Source organism: Rhyacophila brunnea, unplaced genomic scaffold (assembly GCF_057557595.1).
Source record: "Rhyacophila brunnea isolate RB1 unplaced genomic scaffold, BYU_Rbru_1.0 scaffold_20, whole genome shotgun sequence".
In the NCBI taxonomy this organism is placed as follows: Eukaryota; Metazoa; Arthropoda; class Insecta; order Trichoptera; family Rhyacophilidae; genus Rhyacophila; species Rhyacophila brunnea.
Window position 1 is genome coordinate 2816552 of NW_028232860.1, and position 21866 is coordinate 2838417.

At 32.8% G+C, this 21866-nt stretch overlaps 1 protein-coding gene across 4 annotated transcripts in view; it reads left to right on the forward strand.

Annotated features, from left to right (window-relative positions):
* The first annotated feature begins 1399 nt into the window (after positions 1-1399).
* Positions 1400-21866, forward strand: part of LOC147071078 (uncharacterized) — a 330820-nt gene continuing 310353 nt past the window's right edge. For 2 of the 4 annotated variants that reach the window (XM_085948663.1, XM_085948666.1), the window contains exons 1-2: positions 1400-1484; positions 9026-9219. In XM_085948663.1, coding sequence (XP_085804789.1) covers positions 9181-9219 — 39 coding nt within the window. In that variant the 5' untranslated portion in view covers positions 1400-1484; positions 9026-9180. Of the gene's footprint in view, positions 1684-8843; positions 8913-9025; positions 9220-21866 lie in introns of all 4 variants that reach the window. The other 2 variants (XM_085948664.1, XM_085948665.1) reach the window with 2 other exon arrangements.

A 21866-nucleotide genomic window follows, 5' to 3' on the forward strand; every position in this document is an offset into this window, starting at 1 on the left:
TTATTGACATTAGGTAGGTAGGTACATACTTCAATATTAAGTAAGACACATCTTATTAAAAATACTGAATGCTTATTTAGGAAGTCTGAAATATCCATGAACGATAATAATATAATACGCTAATATGGTTATTTAACATTTTAGTTTATACTAGAGTTTTAATAAAATTACTAAGTATTAGTTTTATCGACTAAACTTTCTCTAATCTGTTACCTATATGTATTTATACTATTGATTACCATAGAATAGTTTTAAAACTATTTACACACGTAAATAATTGAAAAGTGTGTATATTATATTAATTTGCAATGTACTGTTATTACCCACTTTGCCCGCTCGGCTTCAGCGTCGGCCTATAGCGTCATTGATCCCATGTTCAAATCATGGGTCTAGCAAGTACATAATGTATTGTTTTTCAATTTGTGTATGAGGCAGAATATGGACCTAAAAGTGGGGCCACACCGGCAACAAGTCGCGCGACAACTCGTTAAATTTTACGATAATTATCATAATTGCTTAAGAAATTTTACGATAATTATCATGCTTATCATAAAATTTAACGAGTTGTCGCACGACTTGTTTTCGGTGTGGGCGCACTTTAATACGTTGAGCAAGCAACAAAATCTGCGCATCCATTCTATACACAAAACTGCTTTCGGTCTTTACGGCAGCCAACTAGGGTAGGAAAATATCGAAATATGAACACTTATTGTAACAATTACAGTTAACCATCTGTGGGTCTATTCTATACTTATCGAACACTAAATTGATAAATAGTATCAAACTTAGGGTAGGTTTGTATCAAAATATTAGCACTTATTGTAACAATTACACGAAGCCGGTTTTTATTGTTGCAATAAGTGCGATATTTTAACAGCAGCAAGATAGGTGCTGTTAAAATATAGCACTTATTGCAACAATAAAAACCGGCTTCGTGTAATTGTTACAATAAGTGCTAATATTTTGATACAAACCTACCCTAAGTTTGATAATATTTTTCACTTTATCACTTTAGCGGTCGATAAGCATAGAATAGACCCACTGAACTGTCAAAACTGTCTAAAACTTATCACAGCCAAGAGAGGTGCTGTTAAAACATAACAGGTATTGTAACAATTACAACTAATGAACTTATTGTAATTTTTACAATAAGTGTATTTGGATACTTTCCTACTCTAGATAGCGGCCGTAAGCAGTCTTGTTTATAGAATAGATGCGTTTTTAATACAAACCTCCACTCTGTGGAGGCGCCCATATGATCCTATTAGGATCGGACATGGTCGAAGAGGAAATAAAGAATATTTACGTGACAGTTAGGAGGCATTTTCAGTTTGTATATAACATCGCAGTGTAGTGATCGTATCAGCAAGGCCCGCCAAACGCGAAACGCCGGTGAGTCAGTTAACGACCAAATACGCCGCGGACAACAAGTTTTACTAGATTCGAATTAATTATTGTGCATCGGAGAGAATAAATAAATAAACGTGTGTATTAGTTACATTATAAAATAACAGTTTTGTTGTTAGATAACCAGTGTAAAACGGAATGTTGTTTGAATTAACTTGTTAACTTCGCGTGAAGCGAGCTGTCAAAAATTCAAAAAAAGAACCGGCAAAGTCGGTGCCGTAATAAACAATTATTGCACACTGTTATAAACGCAGTAATTTTTTATAATATACCTAAGTAGGTACCTAAATTAATAATTTTAACTTAACGTATAGGTAACAATACCAAATCCATGATTAAAAATTAATCCTCTACTAACTAAATAGTATTAGCATGTTAGTTAATTGAATTGTTGCTTTTACAACAACTCAACTAAGATTATTAGATTATAGTGAATTTACAAGACTTAATTTGACGTAAGTAGGTATGTCAGTGGTATTCAAACTGTATGTCAGATGTGCGTACCTTCTAAAGGCGCTGAGGTGTTGTTCGAAGAAAATAATTATCCAGTGTGTATATTTCAATATTTTTATAAGTACCTACCATCTGGATAGTAGGTACCTAGCAGTGTTGCCAACCGTACTATAATTTTGGTCCGCGTAGTATGCACGATATAAAACAGGTAGGTATAGTACGCCCAAAATACTATAATTTTGAATATCGGAAAAAATATACAAAATGTACCGAAATTTCGAGATTTCCGTTCTTTAAGTTGGTGCAAAGTACTATAATTTCGCAATATAAGATTTGGAGAACTTGGAAAAAAATTGCTCGAAAAACGTAAAAAAATCCCCTGACTGGTTTAAAATGAAATTTCTTAAATTCTTCAGTAAGCGTTTTTGGTCGGAAGAGGTACCTAAATAAAAAGGGGTCTCGTAGTTTCTCAAATTATGCGTTTTTTTCTGAGAAACAAAAAACCTATTCCTACATTTTCAACAGATGATAACGCGTATTATATTTTTTTCCCCAAATACTATAATTTTGTAGGCTCTGCACTATAATTCCACTTTGAAAAGGTAACTTTTTCCACTTTGGCAACACTGGTACCTAGTGCTTTTGTTGAACTCTAGTTTGACGCAAATTTCCGCAAGAATATAACATAGAATGATCAATTGGTTCTATTAGTTTTAATTTATTGTTTTCTTCATTCTGATTCTTTAAGTACTTTCCGTATGTTAGTTAAAATATAGAATTAACCCGGAAGTTGATTTCAAAGTCGTTTATATATCAGTGGCCACTTTTATATTTCACACTAACTTAGGTACTTTAAACATGATTTTTTTTATTAATTTTAATGAAATTTAAGATACTTATATTATTTCTACGTGCCTATAGTCTCAGCACTCTCATCTATGTAATAGATTTCCAATGAGTTCCACCATGGATACCTCACTTGGGTATCTGGATCACAATTCGTTCTAGTATAGCGACGTTTAAAATCCATTTAATCCATAAAAATATGTTATTTATAACATTTTTCAACGTTTCTGCAGTCTCGGCAAACTCCATAAATTCTTCTAAAAAAAATGAAAATATTGTACAACACGAAACTAAAATTGTGTTATTTATAAAGTTAATTAGAGTATAAGCTTTGCACTTTTTACTACACTAACACGCCTTTTTGCCTGATTATCTCGCATAAAATTAGATCAAATTAATGATTATTTTATTATTTACTTTAACTTTAAATACATTGATTACACATAATATGTAAAAAAAATATATTTTAGAAGTAAGTATATCATTGAAACTCTAGAGCCGGACTGCAAAGTTATGAAGAAGTGGCAACTCTACGTGTCGTATCTGAAATCTTGAAGAAGTCGTCCGTAGAATGCTCCCAGCAATAAGTTTACTGTTTACTTACATCATTTCATAGAAATTTAACTAACATCTTAAACTATTCTAGTATTGTGGAGAGATTTATTTCTGGTAGGTAATGAAAAATAAAAAATGGGGTGCCACGAAATAGTTTTTACACATTTAAGGCGCCGTGAACTGCAAAAGTTTGAGAACCTCTGCCATATTTGAAAAATGAATAAACTCCCAACAGTTTTTACAAAATGTGTATTTAGATTCGATTTCCTTCAGTAAACATTGTTATATTTTAATATATCTACTACCTCAGATAGGTATATATAGGTACCAACATCGCATGTATTTGAATAATATTATAACATTACTGTAAACTAAAAAATCGCACTATACGTTAAGTATACCTAAGTAACTAGAATGATTCTACAGTTTTTTAATACACCCAAATCGATGAAGAAAATAATACTTATACAATATTTTTAAAATGTTTACAATGTTTCACGTAGGTAATCTAAGTTCTGCGCATGTACCACTAATGTCAAAATAATTGGAATGTTATTAGTTTTTTTTTAAGTAAGTACCTAAGTATATATATTTTTAAGTATTTAAAAAATGGTATATTTAATATCAAACAACTTAGCAAGTGGTATTTATGTAACAAGTAGGTACTTACATACTAAGTACTTTATTTAATTGGGTAGGTACTTAGCTTAGAAACGTGTCTTTTTAAGAATCAGCTTCCTGGAAATCAAGTAGATAAATACAACAAAAATAATGTTGCTGGAAAAAATTTAAAACATGTATTTTTCGTAATTGTTAAACATATCTTTTTAAATATGCTTTTATGGTCATTGTGACAAAATTTTCAAGCCATGATGTAATCTTTTTTAATGCTACCTAGATACCTATCTACGTAGAACATAGTTAATGCATCAAAAACATAGTCGTATCAAAGTTGTATTTCTTTGATTGAGCTGAATCATAGTAATTGTTGTGGTTGTTTCAATAATAACAATCAGTAATTGTCTAGCAAAAAGCTTTATATTATAAAACTAGACTATAGGAAGTCATACTTTTTGTATAACACTGTTAGTATGATTGAATTGTTGGTAATAGTTAAATTAATACTCCCTACTTTGATGCATTGACAAATGGGGGATGTTGTTACATTTTATTATCAGGTGAGTAGGTACTTATACCAATGTACTTATTATCTTCACATCAAATATATGATATTCAGGCTTATTCTCATACCTCTATAACAGTATATTATAGACAGTAACGTGTTGAAGAGAAAAAAAATAGATGAGTAGATATATAATTTAAAATATTTTTTTTTTACAAAAAGTTTTACAAATGCCTAAATATAAATTATGTAATATAAAAAATGCTTTTTTTTTCGGTTTTTTATAATATTTTTACCAATAATATTTATCAATCGATGCGCAAACGGAAACGACGAAATTCATGCATAAATGACAGATCGCATTGTATAAAAAATAACAGGCAGCTGATACTATTGAAGAATAAGCATTATAATTAATTTAAATTGCGAAGACGGGTCCTTATATTTTATGGGTCACACATAATAATATTAAAGCACTAACCTCATCAGGCGGCGGGGTCGCGAACCTCTGATTTTAATCGATTTATAATCATCTTATAATGCTGTAGTGAGAGGATGCCTCATCTGATCCGGGAAATTTTGGCGTCAATTTGTTCGTAAAGAACCAAACTAAGTAGGTATTATAATAATAATACTCAAGAATTCAAAAGCTTGTAATTTTTAACTTTTTTAATAGATTTCTTGTAACTATTTTTTCATTTTTTTTCCTGCTCGATCCACTCGAAAAACTGCTCGGCACGTCAGACAGTCAAACAATAATATTTGGGAAATTTTGATACGCGTACTTAAAAAGGTTCGCCATCCCTATTATAGATAGATCATTGAAGGCATTATTTTCACATGCAGTTATAACTACATGTTTAATATGATTTAATTAATATAAAAGTCGAGCATGTTATACAAACAATACTACACATTCATAAAAAAATATGTTTCAGGTTTTATTTCGGCAATATCTACAGATTTAAAAATAATTTATAAAATTAATTGATTGAGTGAATCTAAAATTATGTTTTAATTTAAAAATTCTGCACTGGCGAAACTAGTGTAATACTCCGTTTACACGTGCATGTATTTACTGCTAACAGTAGGTACGTATTATCGCGTCCATAACAAAAAAAATGCACGTGTAAACAAGTATTATCGTGCAAGATTGCATACATGAATCCAAAAAGTTCAGCAGTTTCTGAACTTTTACGCGACAGTTGGACTGTGCGATATCTCCGCCTGCGCAGTAGAACGATAGTGGCGAACCTGCCGGAAAAAAGCGAACTACATCGCGCAGAGACTCATTTTGACAATTACCGATTTTTACGACCTGTCCAAACCGACAACGTCGCGTTTAGCTTACGCTTGAATAATTAGATTGGCGAAACAGTCAGCACTTTCACGTGAAAATAGTTATTATCGCGATGGTGTAAAACACACGCTATTGGTGCCAGTAAATCCATGCACGTGTACAGGCGCTATTAAGTTGGCAACACGTGGATCTTCAATAATCAATAACATGCAGCTAACTTCGTTGGTCCTACCGGTTTTTCTAGAGATGGGTCTTTTCAACGTCTTCGGGTGGGTCTACGAACAATCTAAATCTAAAAATATGGTACAGGGAATTTTTGATTTAAAGTAATAAAACAGATGCTTTGTGAGTAGAGTTGGGTTTCGGGAATTTCCCGACGAGAATTCTCGAGAAATTTTCGAGATTTTCATTCCCGAATCTCGAGAATTGAAATTTTTAACATTTCGGGAAATCCCGGATCTCGAGAATCTTTCTCCTTAATAATATTTGATTCTTTATTAAGTATCAAATATTATTTGAAAAAAACGATTTTCTATATGAAAAAAAATGGACAGAAAACACAATTAAGCCAACGTCGACTCAAAACGAGCGCAATTTTTGCAACATCAGGAAATTTTGTGTCTCAAAATCAATTTTTTTTTTTGGAATTTATCTGTTTTGTTTTTACACTGATTTTAGGATTTTAAGTTTTTTTTTTTTAAATTTCCCGATATCTCGAGAATTATTTTCTGGAAATCCCGAATTTCGAGAATTCAAAATTTCATCATTTCGGGAAATCCCGAATCTCGAGTTGTGGGTAACATCACTGGTTATATGGTTAATACATACCTCAACAAATAATGTTAAAAAATTGGGTTACATCATAACCTCAATAAATTTTATATTTTTACAGATAGAACGAAAGAAAATATATAATTTTGCTCTCTTATGATAGGTAGGTACCTACATAATATTATTATGAGTTACCAGGAAACCTACGTAGACAAGCATCTAGCATACAAACAGCTGATTTTGTTTGTCTATTATATTATTTATAATATGTGTCGATTTATGTTGCTTTTGTTAATTCCATCGAATTTTAGACATTATTTGAAGGTTAAGGGTATCGATTTTTATTTTTTTTACAATTTGGCTTCTTTTTAATAAATTGGGCAGGTTTTGTATTATTGATTGGAAATAAATCGCGTGGGTACATACTTACGTGGGTACTATAAAGTCTCGATTGTTCTGACAAGAATATTTACCTCAATATGTAGGTATATTATCGTACCTAATGATTTTGACAGTAAGTAAATTGGCTGGTTGATGTCCGTATTTAAAGTGACACCTGTTTAGTTTCAAATTCTGTAAATCACCACAAAATGTTTTTTGAAGTTATACTTCTTTTGGCGCGTTTGGGAAATCAAATCAGAGTGTATTTTTGGCGTGTGACATGTAACACATATTTTTTTTTTCACACGAAAAAAAACGCACTCGATTGGATTCGAACCACCGATTGTTCGGTTATCAGCCGAATGCACTACCTTTACGCCACAGTATGATACTGCAATCGTGACGATTATACAGTATAATATTATAGTTTAGAATTGTTTCGTTGCCTAGGCAGCGAATTTATTATTGTCGGCCATTTTCAACTCCTTACGTAAACAAACTATTAAACGTCAGAGTGACAGTTGGTACTTTAAAAATAAAAACAACGAGAAACCATTATATAATTCGAAGTCGAAGAATCTAGGTTATCACAAGATTTGTTTTTGTTTTTTTTCTTCTTTGCGGTTATTTTAAATGGACAATACATTTATAAATCCCTAAACTTCTGATATGCATTATTATAAATTGGACATTTGGAGTAAAAGCATACCCATTATTTGAGAGTCTTTTATGCTCATAATAAAAAATTAGGTAATATGTCAGGCAACCAAAAATATATTTATTATCTATGTATAGAATACATTCTTTTTGAACACATGCAATACTTAAATTTGTCCTGTCGATTTCGTTTTCCCGCGTTAAATTGATTAGGTAGCGTTGAATTCGTTGATAAATTCAGGTCAGTAGGTATGTGAAGCAAGCATTCCATATTCAAATTTGACGTTTATCCAACGATTGTCACGGAATAAACCATAAATAAACTATGTAGGGTGTTTTACTTAATTCGATTACCTCGGCCATACCAAAAGTTCGTCGCCGAATATAGACTGTGGAATACCTACGTATTCGTACAAAAAATAGGTACATTTTGTATGACACATAAACAAACCATCGGCCTACATTGCACTTGGATAATTAATTGCCTGCGCAGACAAATTCACAAGTTAATAAAAAAACATTGTGTAGGTACCTTCACATAATATCGTCACACATCTGGATGTAGGTATTTCAGGAGAGTTCTCGCATTTGGCCATAACAATAATTACTGTAGGTACAATAAGATCTTCTTGGCTACGTGTTAAAACCGTGAAGTAATAAGCTCCTCCCGCTTTTAACCGCACTTCGATTATAGCGACTTCCGGTTGGCAACGAGTTGTCCACGTGTTAAAAATGTGAACTAACAAGCTCCTCCTATTTAGTCGACGACAGAGACTTCCGGCTATTGCCTAAATCTTCTTGTTGGACAGTAAACACGAATCGCCCTGGGAATTTAAAATAAATTCACCCAAACAAACATAAAACATTTACCTTTGTAAATATTAATATTATCTACCGAAAGTACTTGATGGAATTTGAATTTCAATTCTAATGGATTTAAGTTATGTACTATTCCATTTGAGCCGTTTTTTGCGACCCGGTTTTTCTCAAAACATACTAAACTGGACATACAATATCTGTGCACTAAACCATCGATAATGGTTCTCCACAGAGTGGAGGTTGTAGTAACAGATTTTTGTTTTTTTACGAGAAGTAGATAATAATTAGCCACTTGCTCAACCTATTGGGCCCATACATAGAGGTAGGTATACTATGGGTCCAAACCCACATTGAAAAATAACATATTATGAATTTACCAGACTTTGAACAAATTTGAACCCGGGCCAACGACATTATAGGTCTGACGCGTAACCGCTCGGCCATTGTGGGCAATATGTCAATATTAAAAATGAGTGGATTCAAGCTTCAAGTTCTATCAACGTGTAGTTATTAATTATTATACATTAATAGGTTGATATTAATAATAATAATGTTTAATATTTTATTTTAAATAATAATAATAAATCGATTAGTATCTAGGTACAAAAATATTTATTAAATAGTATAAAAGTGAATAATACAAGTGTTTGTTGCCAGTGATGATATAATTATCATTAATAATTATTATTGTAAACATTTTTTGACGTTTTCAGAAAATTGTAGGATCTGTTGTAAAAGATAAACTTTTTGTTATTTTTTTTTAATCAAAATTCTTCGATAAGTGACTTGGTTGTAAATATTATTGTTTTATACGTAATAAAGTGAATAATTATTGTTGTGAAGTTGGGTCCAAACAAAGACAGGAAACATGCAGGGCGCAGGAGCATCTCGATTGAACCAAATGCAGGTGAGTTACTTTTGTTTATAAACGTGATTCTATGGTTTATTATGACGTATTTAATAAATTATTATAATTAATTAATTATATACTATGCAATATATAAAACGCGGGGTATATTTTTTATTTCTACTGAGAGGTCGTTTGACATATTGTCTCATACTGTCGTAGGTAGGTACAAAGGATACAAAGGTACAAATAATACAAAATAAATAATATCATTAAAACAGACAATAGTCACGATCTCAGAATACAGGATTGAAATCAAAACACAACCTTAATACAGCATCGTAGTAGATGAGAGCGTTTACTTTTATCATTACACCAATGCAGTAGGTTTATTATTGTTTTACATTTTAAATTCACGGCAATCTTAAGACGGTGCTACAGTGAAACGGAAAATAATTTTCAATTATATAGGTGCGACGAAATTTCGTACTGGCTGGCATTCGGAGAGCGAACGTCGAGGTGTCAATACGTCAATTTGTTTCGTGATGGCGACGGGGGAATTAATTCTTAAATCGTGTAAAGATGACTAAAAAACGTTACCCATTTACTTAAAAAAGAAAACATGTCAATGAATATATTATTATTATTAGTAATATAACAATAAACATAACATTAAATGGACGCGTGTTGGATTTTTATGATAAATTATATTATGTTCGGCACGCGTCATTTGCACAATCCGCGGATCGCCTAGCCACGATCTTTTTAGACCATGCCTCAACTGAAGTATAGCCTTAAGCAACTGAACTGCCTATGAGTCATGTAAATAAATTATAACAACTACGTTAACTGAATATTTCAAATTTTGACAATGAAAGCCGTCCAGTTTTGTAAACAATGAAGACATTGCTATTACCGACATGATAATGCTCATGGCTGGCGTCCGACGTTAATCAAACTTGCACTTCTTGTTTTCATCATTGATTATACACGACATTATAATATTTAACAATGATAAATTCATATAGGTACCTTTATAAAATAATAATTTAAATTATATTTATAGTAAGTACTTAGACAATTATATAAAAAGATTCTAAGTTTCTAATTATCAGTATTTTTAATCTATACCACAAGTTTAGATAGGTATGAGTAGGTCACTAGCTAATCTAATATCCAAACCACAACATTTTATGTGGTGCTTAGGTATATATTTAAAATTAAAAAATACGTTTTTTTTCATAAAATTATTGTCACTGTACCTGTTATAATATGCATTAAAATACCAATATTTTTTTCATCAAAAAATAGTATAATTAAGGCTATACTTCAGCTGGGGCACGGTCTAAAACCATCGTGACTACGCGAGGCGAAGATTGTGTAAATGCCGCGTGCAGAACAAAATATAATTTGTCATAAAAAGTCAACATGCGTCCATTTAATGTTATGTGTATTGTTCTATTACTAATAATAATAATAATATATTCATTGATATGTTTTCTTTTTCAAGTAAACGGGTAACGTTTTTTAGTCATCTTTTCACGATTTAAGAATTAATTCCCCCGTTGCCATCACAAAACAAATTGACGTGTTCACAGCTCGACTTTCGCTCTCCGATTGCCAGCCAGTCCGAAATTTCGTCACACCTATAGTTGAAAATTATTTGCCGTTTCACTGAAGTACTAAGACGATACATCAGTGAAACAGCAAATAATTTTATCTATAGGCGCGACGAAATTTTGGACTCGCTGGCATTCTGAGAGCGAACGTCAAGCTGGGAACACGTCAATTTGTTTCGTGATTGCGACGGGGTATTAATTCTTAAATCATGTAAAGAATACTAAAAACGTTACCCATTTACTTAAAAAAAGAAAACATGTCAATGAATATATTATTATTGTTACTAATAGAACAATAAACAGAACATTAAATGGATGCATGTTGACTTTCGTTCGGCATGCGTCATTTGTACCCGCGACCCGCAATCTGCGCATCGCTTAGCCACGATCTTTTTATACCATGCCTCAACTGGGGTATAGCCTTAAGGCCATGCATTAGTTGAGGCACGGTCTAAAAAGATCGTTGCTAGGCGATGTGCGGATTGCGGGTCGCGGGTGCAAAAGACGCCTGTCAAACGAAATATTATTTCTCATATAAATCCAACATACATCCATTTTATGTTCTGTTTATAATTCTATTAGTAACAATAATAATATATTCATTGACATGTTTTCTTTTTAAAGTAAATGGGTAACGTTTTTAGTCATCTTTACACGATTTTAGAATTAATTGGCCCGTCGCCATCACGCAGCAAAGTGACGTATGTCTGACTCGACGTTCTCTCAAGGAATGCGAAGCGAGTACAAAATTTCGTCGCGCGTACAGTTGAAAATTATTTGGCGTTTCACTGATGCGTCACCTTAAGTAATATATTAATAATTTGAGAACGAAACCTAATTTAAAGAATGTTTAAAAGATGTATGTAAAATTTACAATAACATATTAATTGACATTGAAGTCAATTTACACCACTGCATTTTGTATTCATTCGTTAAATTTTATCAACCTCAATAAATAATTCAATGTGAAATAAGTTTGTTTATAATCATGAGATTTTATAAACAGTGTTCAACAATGCATACTTAATGCATCGCTTACTCATATTTCCGATTTGCTATTAATATTGTAGGTTATATGTTCATAAATATTTAATTAAATTTTATTGTTATTATATTACCTACATGGCCATTTATGAATTATGACAAATCATTGTTCTCTTGTTTCGCCTATTATCTACTCATAATTTTTGTTGATGTTTTACAAACTATTTTTTAATTTATATTATTACTCATCGTGCATGCATGATGCTGCATCTTCATAATTATTATTACCTATGGAGATTTTACTTAGTACAGGGTTGGCGAACCTTTTTATGGACGCGTGCCAAAATCTCCCAAATATTATTTTTCAACTGTCTGACATGCCGAGCAGTTTTTTAAGAGGAAAAATTATATTAAAAAATGATAATGTTCTAGATACTACTCACAGAATATAGCACACATATCGCTTTATTACTTTTTTCAATAATATAATTATACCATACATTTCGGTCCACCAATTTTGAATTTTTTGTGGGTAGAAATGAAAATTTTTGTTAACGTATTAATTAGTTTAGTTGACACGAGAATTGCCCCGATCAGATGAGGCATTCTCTTGCTATAGTGGTCTCAAGCATCGTAAATCGATCAAAATTAGAGGTTCGCGGCGCGGTTTCGTGGTCTGCATCTGATGAGGTTAGTGTGATAATACCTGCCATTAGTAATGCCAATTGGGAGGGCAGTAACCATGTTTAATGAAATCGCATCGGATATTGATATATTCCACTTACGTGAGGGTGAATATAGGTGGACGTTGTTTTTTAAATTCTTAAAATAGGGTCTGCTTAACTCATCCGGTGTACTTCCTTGTACCTATATACTTAATATTTTTTGTATTTACACATTGTGTTATGTACATAAAACTGTTTTAATAATATTTCTTTGTTTCTAAATGTTCGGTTCCAGGTTCGAATCCTGGGTCTGGCAAGTACACATATTGTTTTTCAATTTGTGTGTGTCAGGGTATGGACCTAATAGGTTGAGCAAGTGGCTGACATCCATTTCTTGTAAAAAACAAAATCTGTCAATACAAACCTCCACTTTGTGGAGGCCCATATGATCCTATCAGGATCGGACATGGTCGAAGAAGAAATGTCATGTTGTGAACGTCTTAAACTTATAATTTGTAATGTCCACAATATGTAAAATAAATAAATTGAAATTGAAAATTGAAATTGAATATTATGTGTGATGCAAAAAGTCTAAAGACCGACCTATGTAATTATATATTTACATTAAACGTAATGCTTATTCTTGAAGAGTATTTGCCTGCCATTTTTTATACAACGCGATCTTTCATTTATTATTATTTTAGGTATTTTTTCTCTTCAAACGCGTGCCATGCAAAATCATCTCGTGTTCCATAGGTTCGCTACCCCTAACTTAGTATAATTTTACTACGTCACTCCAAGCACCACTAGGCAAGCACAGGCATAGATTCGCGCTACTTCCTTTTAATCAAACTACTCTTCCTAGTGTTACCAATTAACGTAATAAATGCCCAAATATCCCATCAAAAATTCTTTAGACGCTAGACGAATTTCTAGATACTAGACCCGGTATGTACTAGACCAAAATAACTAATAATAATGTACAGATCAAGGCCTGAACAAAAGCGATGCATAAGTGCGAGTGAGAAAGTATTCGGCACCCTTATAATCTCTGCGACACGCGCTAGAGTAAGATAAAAGGTTTACAGATGTGGGAGATGGTTTGTTACGGTGTAGCCGCCAAATCTTACCTTATTGCTTAACTAAGCGTCGATAACCGTGTTGCTAAAATTGCTATTTTTTGTGTTAAAACATAAAGTCAGTGGTAAATATTTTTTAGTTATTTAAGTAGAAAAGATGGTTCTGTGTGTTGTATTAAAATGTGGTAGCCGTACTGATAAGCAAGAAGATGGTATTACGTTTCATAGGTAAGTTGATACATGTTCGTGATAATTTATTTGTATATTATTATATATTTTAATATCAGTGACCGTGTTTCTTTAAAATAACTTAAATTATGGATATTTTTACCTAATGGTTGCATTTTGACCGCTTAAAAATACTATATAACGTAAAAAAATAGAAAAATATATTTTAATTCTGAGCGTCTAGTGCGAGCACTAGCGAAATGGTCTATGGTCTCAAACATTTGTATACGAATGCGTTCGCTCGCCCACAAACCGAACGCACGGCACGTAGCTTCATTAAATTTAGCAATGCAATGGGTGGCGTCTAGATGTACATATAGCCTCGCGTTGGCTTGAGAAAAAAGATAACAGTTAGTCAGTAACTAGCCTTTGAATGCCTAGTCACGTACGAACACTACGACCCTAATACGTAACCTTAGCGTCAAAGTGCCTAGCAGCTAATATTAGATTTAAAAAATATTACCTAATCCCAACGTAGTGAATCCAAAGTAAATAAAATAGTGTTTCATCCACAGAACAGATTAATAATTAGAATTCTGATGGACTATACCCCCAATACACTACATTTTGAAGCCGGCTTTTGAATCTGTGAGTGTCATACGAAAATGAAACAAACATAAAGACGTAAGATAGTATGAGTTGCAACCAATGATATTAATATGGACGAAGCATCTGGACAAAAATGACAATCACTTTTTTGTCGGGTCTGCCGAATGGCATAATCTGTTCTAACGCCATTACAATAAAAGTGATATTGCTATAAATTCCCGATGCTTTTTGTCGGGTCTGCCGAATGGTTCGGTTCGAACGGGTTCGCTCAAATGAACATTGACACTAGAAACACTGTTCTAACGCAATTAAAATAAAGGTGATATTGCTATAAATTCCCGATGCGTGATATCGCATAATGGAAATTGCGTGACGTCTACCTATACATGTGCGAAAGTCGCTATGCGCGAATTTACTTGCTAGCTACTGTACTGAGTGCGTTGTCCATTAATAATGTCATTGGTTGCAACCTTCAAATACACAAATATTGAATGAACGTCAGTGCATAAACCGAGAACAGTTGTCAGAACGAAAGACAAGCTTAAAATGACGTATTCTTGACACGTGTTTAAGTTTATCCCATATTTTTCCACACTCGAGATCGGTTGCCTGTTACTCCACACCCGTTCAGTATTTCAGTTCGCATTAATTATGTGTTCTCTGATTTCATCTCTAATAATTACTTACATAAACATAAATGTGTCCCATACATAAATCTTGCGTGAAAAATAAAATATCCTTATATTAAATTGCCCCGAATCCGTGCTTTTATTTAAAGTCAAAACAAACTCTCCGACATAAACCGTTTCATATAATATATGACCAGCGGCACTCATAGTCCAGTGCGTAAGGTGCTGGGGGCTTCGGGTTATATTTCCTGATAAATCAAAAACACAGAACAGATAATAAATAGAATTCCGATAGGCTATATGCCAATACAGTACATTTTGACGCAGAGTTTTGAATGTGCGAGTGTCCTACGAAAATGAACCACGCATTATAGACATGCAATAGTGTGTGTAGTACACCAATATTAAATGAGCGACAGTGCATAAACCGACAGCAGTTGTCAGTATTCTACGTATGACGTATTCTTGACACGTGTTTAAATTTGTCCCGTAGTTTTCCTTACTTAAAATCGGTTGCCTGCTTCTCCTTACCCGTTAGGTATTTCAGTTCCCATTATTTCTGAGTTCCCTGTTCGGAATATATTTATGTGATTTCCTCAAAGCCTGGTTGTTTGTGATTCAGTACACTACTGTCATTGGGCCTCATGGCCTGTTGTAGTGTTAAAAAGAATAAATAATATAACGTATCAATAAGTACATATGTGTCGCTTGATTTCAAAATCAGCCAAGTCCATAATAGATGAATAGGAGAAAAACACCATTTTGTTTTTTCAAGCACACAGTCACAAGGGTGAAAGTTTATATTATTTCGAGTACAGAATATTTAAAATTAATAAGTTCCACATTCCGATAATGCAGAAATGTTAGAAAGTAGTTGTTCTTCAGCAATTCACAAAAATACCTAAAGGTTGACTTGGCTGATTTTGAAATCTAGCGACACATATTATATGTTTTTGGACCCGATATAATATATTATCTCAGCTCTTAGGCGTAAAACCCACTTAACGCAGCAAGTGTGGCTCTCGCGCAAAATTTCACAAGTGGCACGTAAATCAACGAAACTACAACGTAATCAAATACGCCAGCGCCCACTGGATTTGACGACGCATTATGCGCGCCCGCCCCATGAGTCATCGTTTTTTTGGCTTCTCGGCGATACGAATTAACGAACATACAACGTATCCATTCATTGAAAACGGCGAGCAAAATCACGCTCCTTGAAGCGTCGTCGATGCGACGGGCGAGAAGCCATTATTTAAGAACAGCGAACTCTTTGTTTAGTTATTGCATGTCCGATTTTAATTACAAGCCCCGAGAAATTTTATAATATTTTTATTGCTTTGTTATGACTGTTATGAGAGACGCTGATAATAATAATTATTTTGTGCTGCTTGAGCCCCTTATTACATAGGTGAAGGGTAATGCGCGGGTGGGAGGGGGCCTACTCAGTAGTGAGCGCGTCGAGCGCTTGTTTGGTGGGCTGTATGCCTTAGTCAGTGTATTAATATTCAACAAGCGCCTAGAACCCTGGTCGTTGAACATCCAAACTAAAATAATTATCTCACACACTTATGGTCGATTGCTCTTTTGCAAAATTTCCAGGTGAGAGATTCTCTAGTAATAACAACACACCTGAGGACAATGCATAGTTAATTGGTAATCGATATCCGATGCAGTAAATGTATTCATGCACCAACCGACTCGCGATAAGCTCGAACAATAGGCGCATGCAAAAGAATCGTATAATCGTTGTCCGATACGGATTATGTGTACATTGAACTATTAGCATACCCTGCATACCTATAGTCTGTACTTGCATTGGGTATGGAATATCACAAGGGTCTTCAAAACTCAGTTTACATATGAGAATTAATAATCAATTCGTAGTCAATTAGCTAAAACCACACGGCTGACGGCTGTCAAAATTCGAAATCATGTTTTAATGAATCCCATTGCTATAAGTAATGCCGGAATAACTAGGATCATGGATAATATTATGTAAAAGTGAACGTGGCTTCGAGCAAACCGCAAAACATGGGATGATTTGTACCCTCCTTCCAATCAGCTGCACCATCAATGATATAGGTATTTGAAGCCAATGACATGACCTGGTGGTGGCCAAGGTATGGTTGGGAAGAGTCTTTGTCTATGACATAAACTCCAGCTGCATTTCTTGCACAGACACGACAGAAGAAAAATGTGTAGTAGTATAATATAAAGATTTTCTTTCTTTCTTCTTTCGACCATGTCTGATCCTAATAGGATCATACGGGCCCTCCACAGAGTAGAGGTTTGTATTAACAGATTTTTTTTTTACGAGAAATGGATGTCTGCCATTAGGTCCATACCCTGACAGACACAAATTGAAAAAAAAATATGTGTACTCGCCAGTCCCAGGATTCGAACCTGGGACCCACGGCGTTACCGCGCGGCCACCGTGGGTGTAAAGAATTGCTTTACTAGGTATTATAGTGGAACAACTTAACCTCAAAATTGCGCAGATCGCGATTTATTCTTCTGCGCACGAATTACTATTAAATATTATTATTATTTCCGACTGCTCTTACATGAAGCCTGTTGCATCGTTTTCTCTCGCTCGTTGTCGCTTTAACTACGTCATATTTAAATTCTAATGGATTTAAGTTTTGTACTATTCCATTTGAGTCGTTTTTTGCGACCCGGGTTTCGCTTTTCGGCATCTTCAGGCGCCGTGTACACTCACCAAACGCAAACACACACTGACAATTTTCTGTCAAAACTATCAAACTTTACGCTTATGTTCATAATAATAGTTTAGTGATTTCAAATGAATAACACAACTAGTAAGTAGATATTATCGTTAGTAATATTATTAAATTCTAGAAGAAATCCTAAATAACTGAGTAATTACCGCGGGGAAAATAAAAAAACTCCAAGAAATATACTAGAACATAAAATCATTATTTTCATATTATATTTGAATTGACTTAACTCAGTGTTAATAAAATAATACTTATACTTTTTAATATGTAATTAAAATACTGCAACGTGCCTATACGGAATGAAACAATTATTTTTTTCTTTCAATCATAATCTAATACAAAATAATGCTACAATCCAAAATAAGTATAATCCAGCAACAGCTGTTGACCCTACTAGGTTTTGAAAATTGTATTTTACAACGTTTTTCTTAGCTCGTATTTTTGTTTGTCCGGTGGTTGTTTGTCCGGTACAAATCTTGCAATCGATTTTTAACTAACTTCCCGACTAGCTAGATATTTGAAACTTTTAGAATATATCAGAACACGATGCCAATGCATTTTTTTAATACTTTTAGCCATCTTTAAGTAGAATTGATTTCATTTTTAGTTAATTCTGTTTTGTATGAAAAGTTATTACGGAAGAAATCTGTAAAAAGTAAAACTATTATTGGTTGCTAAGTGGGTCCTACCAACTTAATTATTAATATATACGTGCGTTACTATGGAAATCAATATGATATTTCAGTATTATTTCTATCAAGTCCATTTTTTTTTTGATCGTTTAAGCTAGTCAAGTCAAGTTTATGTGATTCAACAGAAAATTTAAAAACGTTGTAAACAAAAAGTTCTTTTTATCTTGTAATTATTTGTTGTATACCTACTGTGTAATGAATTTCTAAACCAGAGGTTTTTTCATGTCGAATATCTGGAAAATAAAGCAATTTGTAAAATAAATACTGACATGCATTAGCAGATTATGTATTTAAACATTAGTACAATAAAATTCATTTTTGAAAAATGTCCCTTGCTATGTTTTAAATTTGGACAATATTGAGTATTTGACTTGTACAGTATAATAATTATTATTCTTGTAAACCTAAGTTGTAAACCTGTTTATATTCAATATTTTTCTGTATGTTAAAACATAACGTCATTAAAACGGTGAATGATGACATATGCTGTTTCTGCTTGTGGCAGTACTTTTACGTTTTCTTGTTTTCATTGTAACTCCATAAATAGTCAAGAAATAATATCGCTTTTGATTGAAAACTACATTAGTCCACTTAACGTGTTATGTTATATGATATTATGTAATGAATCCTGCAGGGTTTTTTGAGTTTCGAGTAGGTAAATCATGAATAACTGTTGTGTGCATTTACGATTATGTTGATGCTAGTAGAGCTGATGTTTGTATAGTGATTAAAATTTATGCTAAAAATCATGGTCTGAATCGCGACGTCTGATTGGTCGCCTATCTAGAGCGGTTTCAGTAATCTGTTTTATCCTATAGCGGGTTTGGCGACTCAAGTCAATATTCATTTTGATTTTTTTACGAAACAGTGCGGAATTTAAAACTCGCTTCTCGATAGGCTGGTAGACCTACCGATATAACACATACGTACATTTAATTAAAACTAATTTTATTAAAAAAATCGCCCAGAGCGGGTTTGTGACTAAGCGATAATACATTATGTTTTATAATATTATGTTTGCTTAGTTATCACGTCTTGTCACACATGATTCAGATTAATTGCCAGCTAACTTTGAGACAATTTCGGGACATATGTCCTGAAACAGAATAATTATTATAATTTTACAGTCCTATCAAGTAGGTACCTATAACCTATGGTATAACATGGCGAATCTTCCACAATACAAAGTAAATTACAAAGTATTAGGCACGCACACAAGGTTCGGTTCCGGGCCGCCCTCTCCCCCATGAACACAAAATATTTAAATTATTTAAGTGAATGGAATAATTTAAACGTGGTATTATGGATTGCAATATCGTTATTCGTGAAATAAATATATGGAAAAAACAGTAGGTACCTATTAATAAATATAGATATAAAAATCTCTTTAAAATATTTATATTTTATTGCAAAAACGTCTGAATAGGTAAATAATATAAATATGTAAACCTTTAAAAATAGGTAAAGGTAAGATAATATGACTGTTTCATAAGCATAGTGAACCAAGTCCATTCTGGTTATTTTAAAGTAAGCTAGGTTCAAACATAATTTTTGAGTATTTCTTATTCTGTAAGGGTATGATTTCCCTTACATAATAACTTAAATGTACTCAAAATAACACTTCAGAAATGCAATCATACCCCTACAGAATTAGAAATACTCAAATATTATGTTTGAACCTAGCTTATACTCAAAAATAACCAGAAAGGACTTGGTTCACTATGCTTGTGAAACACTCATATTATGACAGAGATGCTAATGTTTGTCCTGTTGAACCTTTTAGTATGTTAATTAATTAATACAATATTTTGTTTCCACTTTCAATAGGGTACCGATATATTCGGTATTGTCTGATTTTTAAAATTAGTATTTCGGTATCGAAAAATATTGGTATACCAGTTTTGAAATATCGGTATTGCAATCCCTACATGGCATGTCTAAAGACCTAAAACCTAAAAAATAATTATCACACAAATTAGAAACAAAAGCAGGTAATTTTTTCATGTTTATATGAAGATCGATTTATTATTTTTTTAGATTTAATTTGATATCCCTATTGTTAGTATAGAGACCATTTATAATATTATATAGATCGAGCCAGGTAAAGTTTCGTGTAAATATCGAATTAAGGACCTGAACCGCCCCATATAAGTCCACGTCCGCCAAGTCTGCCAATAAGGAGTTTTAGGGCTACATTCCTGCCAAATTTCAGTTCCTTACCACAGAAGACCAGCACGTGTACAAACTTTACGACACTATATTCGGAATGCAATATAAGTACTTACCTATTATATATTATAATATTGTTATTTAAGTAAGTAATAATATTTTGAAATAATACAAGTGTGCCTGTGTGCATTTTTTACTAAGTAATCAATAACAGGTACGATAGCGTCATATTATTATTATGATTTCACTCTAATCTACCACAGGTACCTATTTGCGGTGGATGACAAATAAATATACCTACTTATCTTTCCTTATCTGCTAACTACGTGATATATATATATATTATATATTAACAACTTATATATATTTTTGTAGTTGCATTTTATGACAATATCACGTAGCATAAAATGATACCAGTTTGTATGTTGTATCGAGCACACGTACATGCGGGCGGTAGAGAAGTTTGGACCAGCCACAACATTGAATAAAATATTACGACTATACCTTAGGGCTTAGACCAGGTGCTCTTAACCTTATTGCGGTCGCGGGCGCATTTGAGATTTAGGATTTTAGCTGGCAAACGCCGGATTTCTAAAGTCAACGAGATTTTTATTGAGAATAATTTCGTCTCTGTTCTGGCAGAACACACTAACTGGAGAATACTAGTTTTGAGTAATTTGACTTTGAAGTTGTTAAAATGTTTGAAATGGTCTATCATGTGAGTTTATTAAGTAATCGTAAAAAAAATGACTTTAAAATAAAGACTGTTTATTTATTAAGAAGGTTTCCAGACGGTAAAGTTTGAAATAAAGAAAATTTTGGTATAACTAACTCAACATGTAATTTTTTCGAATTAGTGTCTTCTGCCAGAACAGTGACGATTTTAAGTCGAAACTATTTCACCAATCACTTTTTTCAATCTTGGAAAATGTAGAAGAGAATTTTTCACCAAATTATTTTTTAAAAACTGTAGTTTTGCTTTGAAAGGTTATTTAGAGCTAATCATTTCTGCTACTTATATGTTTATTTTTCCCCTGAAGTTAAGTAGGTTATCTAATTATTATTCGAATGTTTGAACTTTTGAAATAAGATTTTTTTAACTCTTCCAAAAGATCAAAAAGTCAGTATTATAATATATGTAAAATAAGGTCATCTTGTTAGAAATTGTCCTTTTCTACGAGGGTTTTAAGCTTTAAACATTCTCTGTGATAAAGGATTTATTAGAATTTTGTTGATTATTTTCAGTACGAAAATAGTTCCGCTGGGAGATGGTTGAGAACCCCTGGCTTTTAAACATAGTATGTAGGTATATAAATAAATGAAGTTTCTTTAAAAAAAACTACCAATTAATT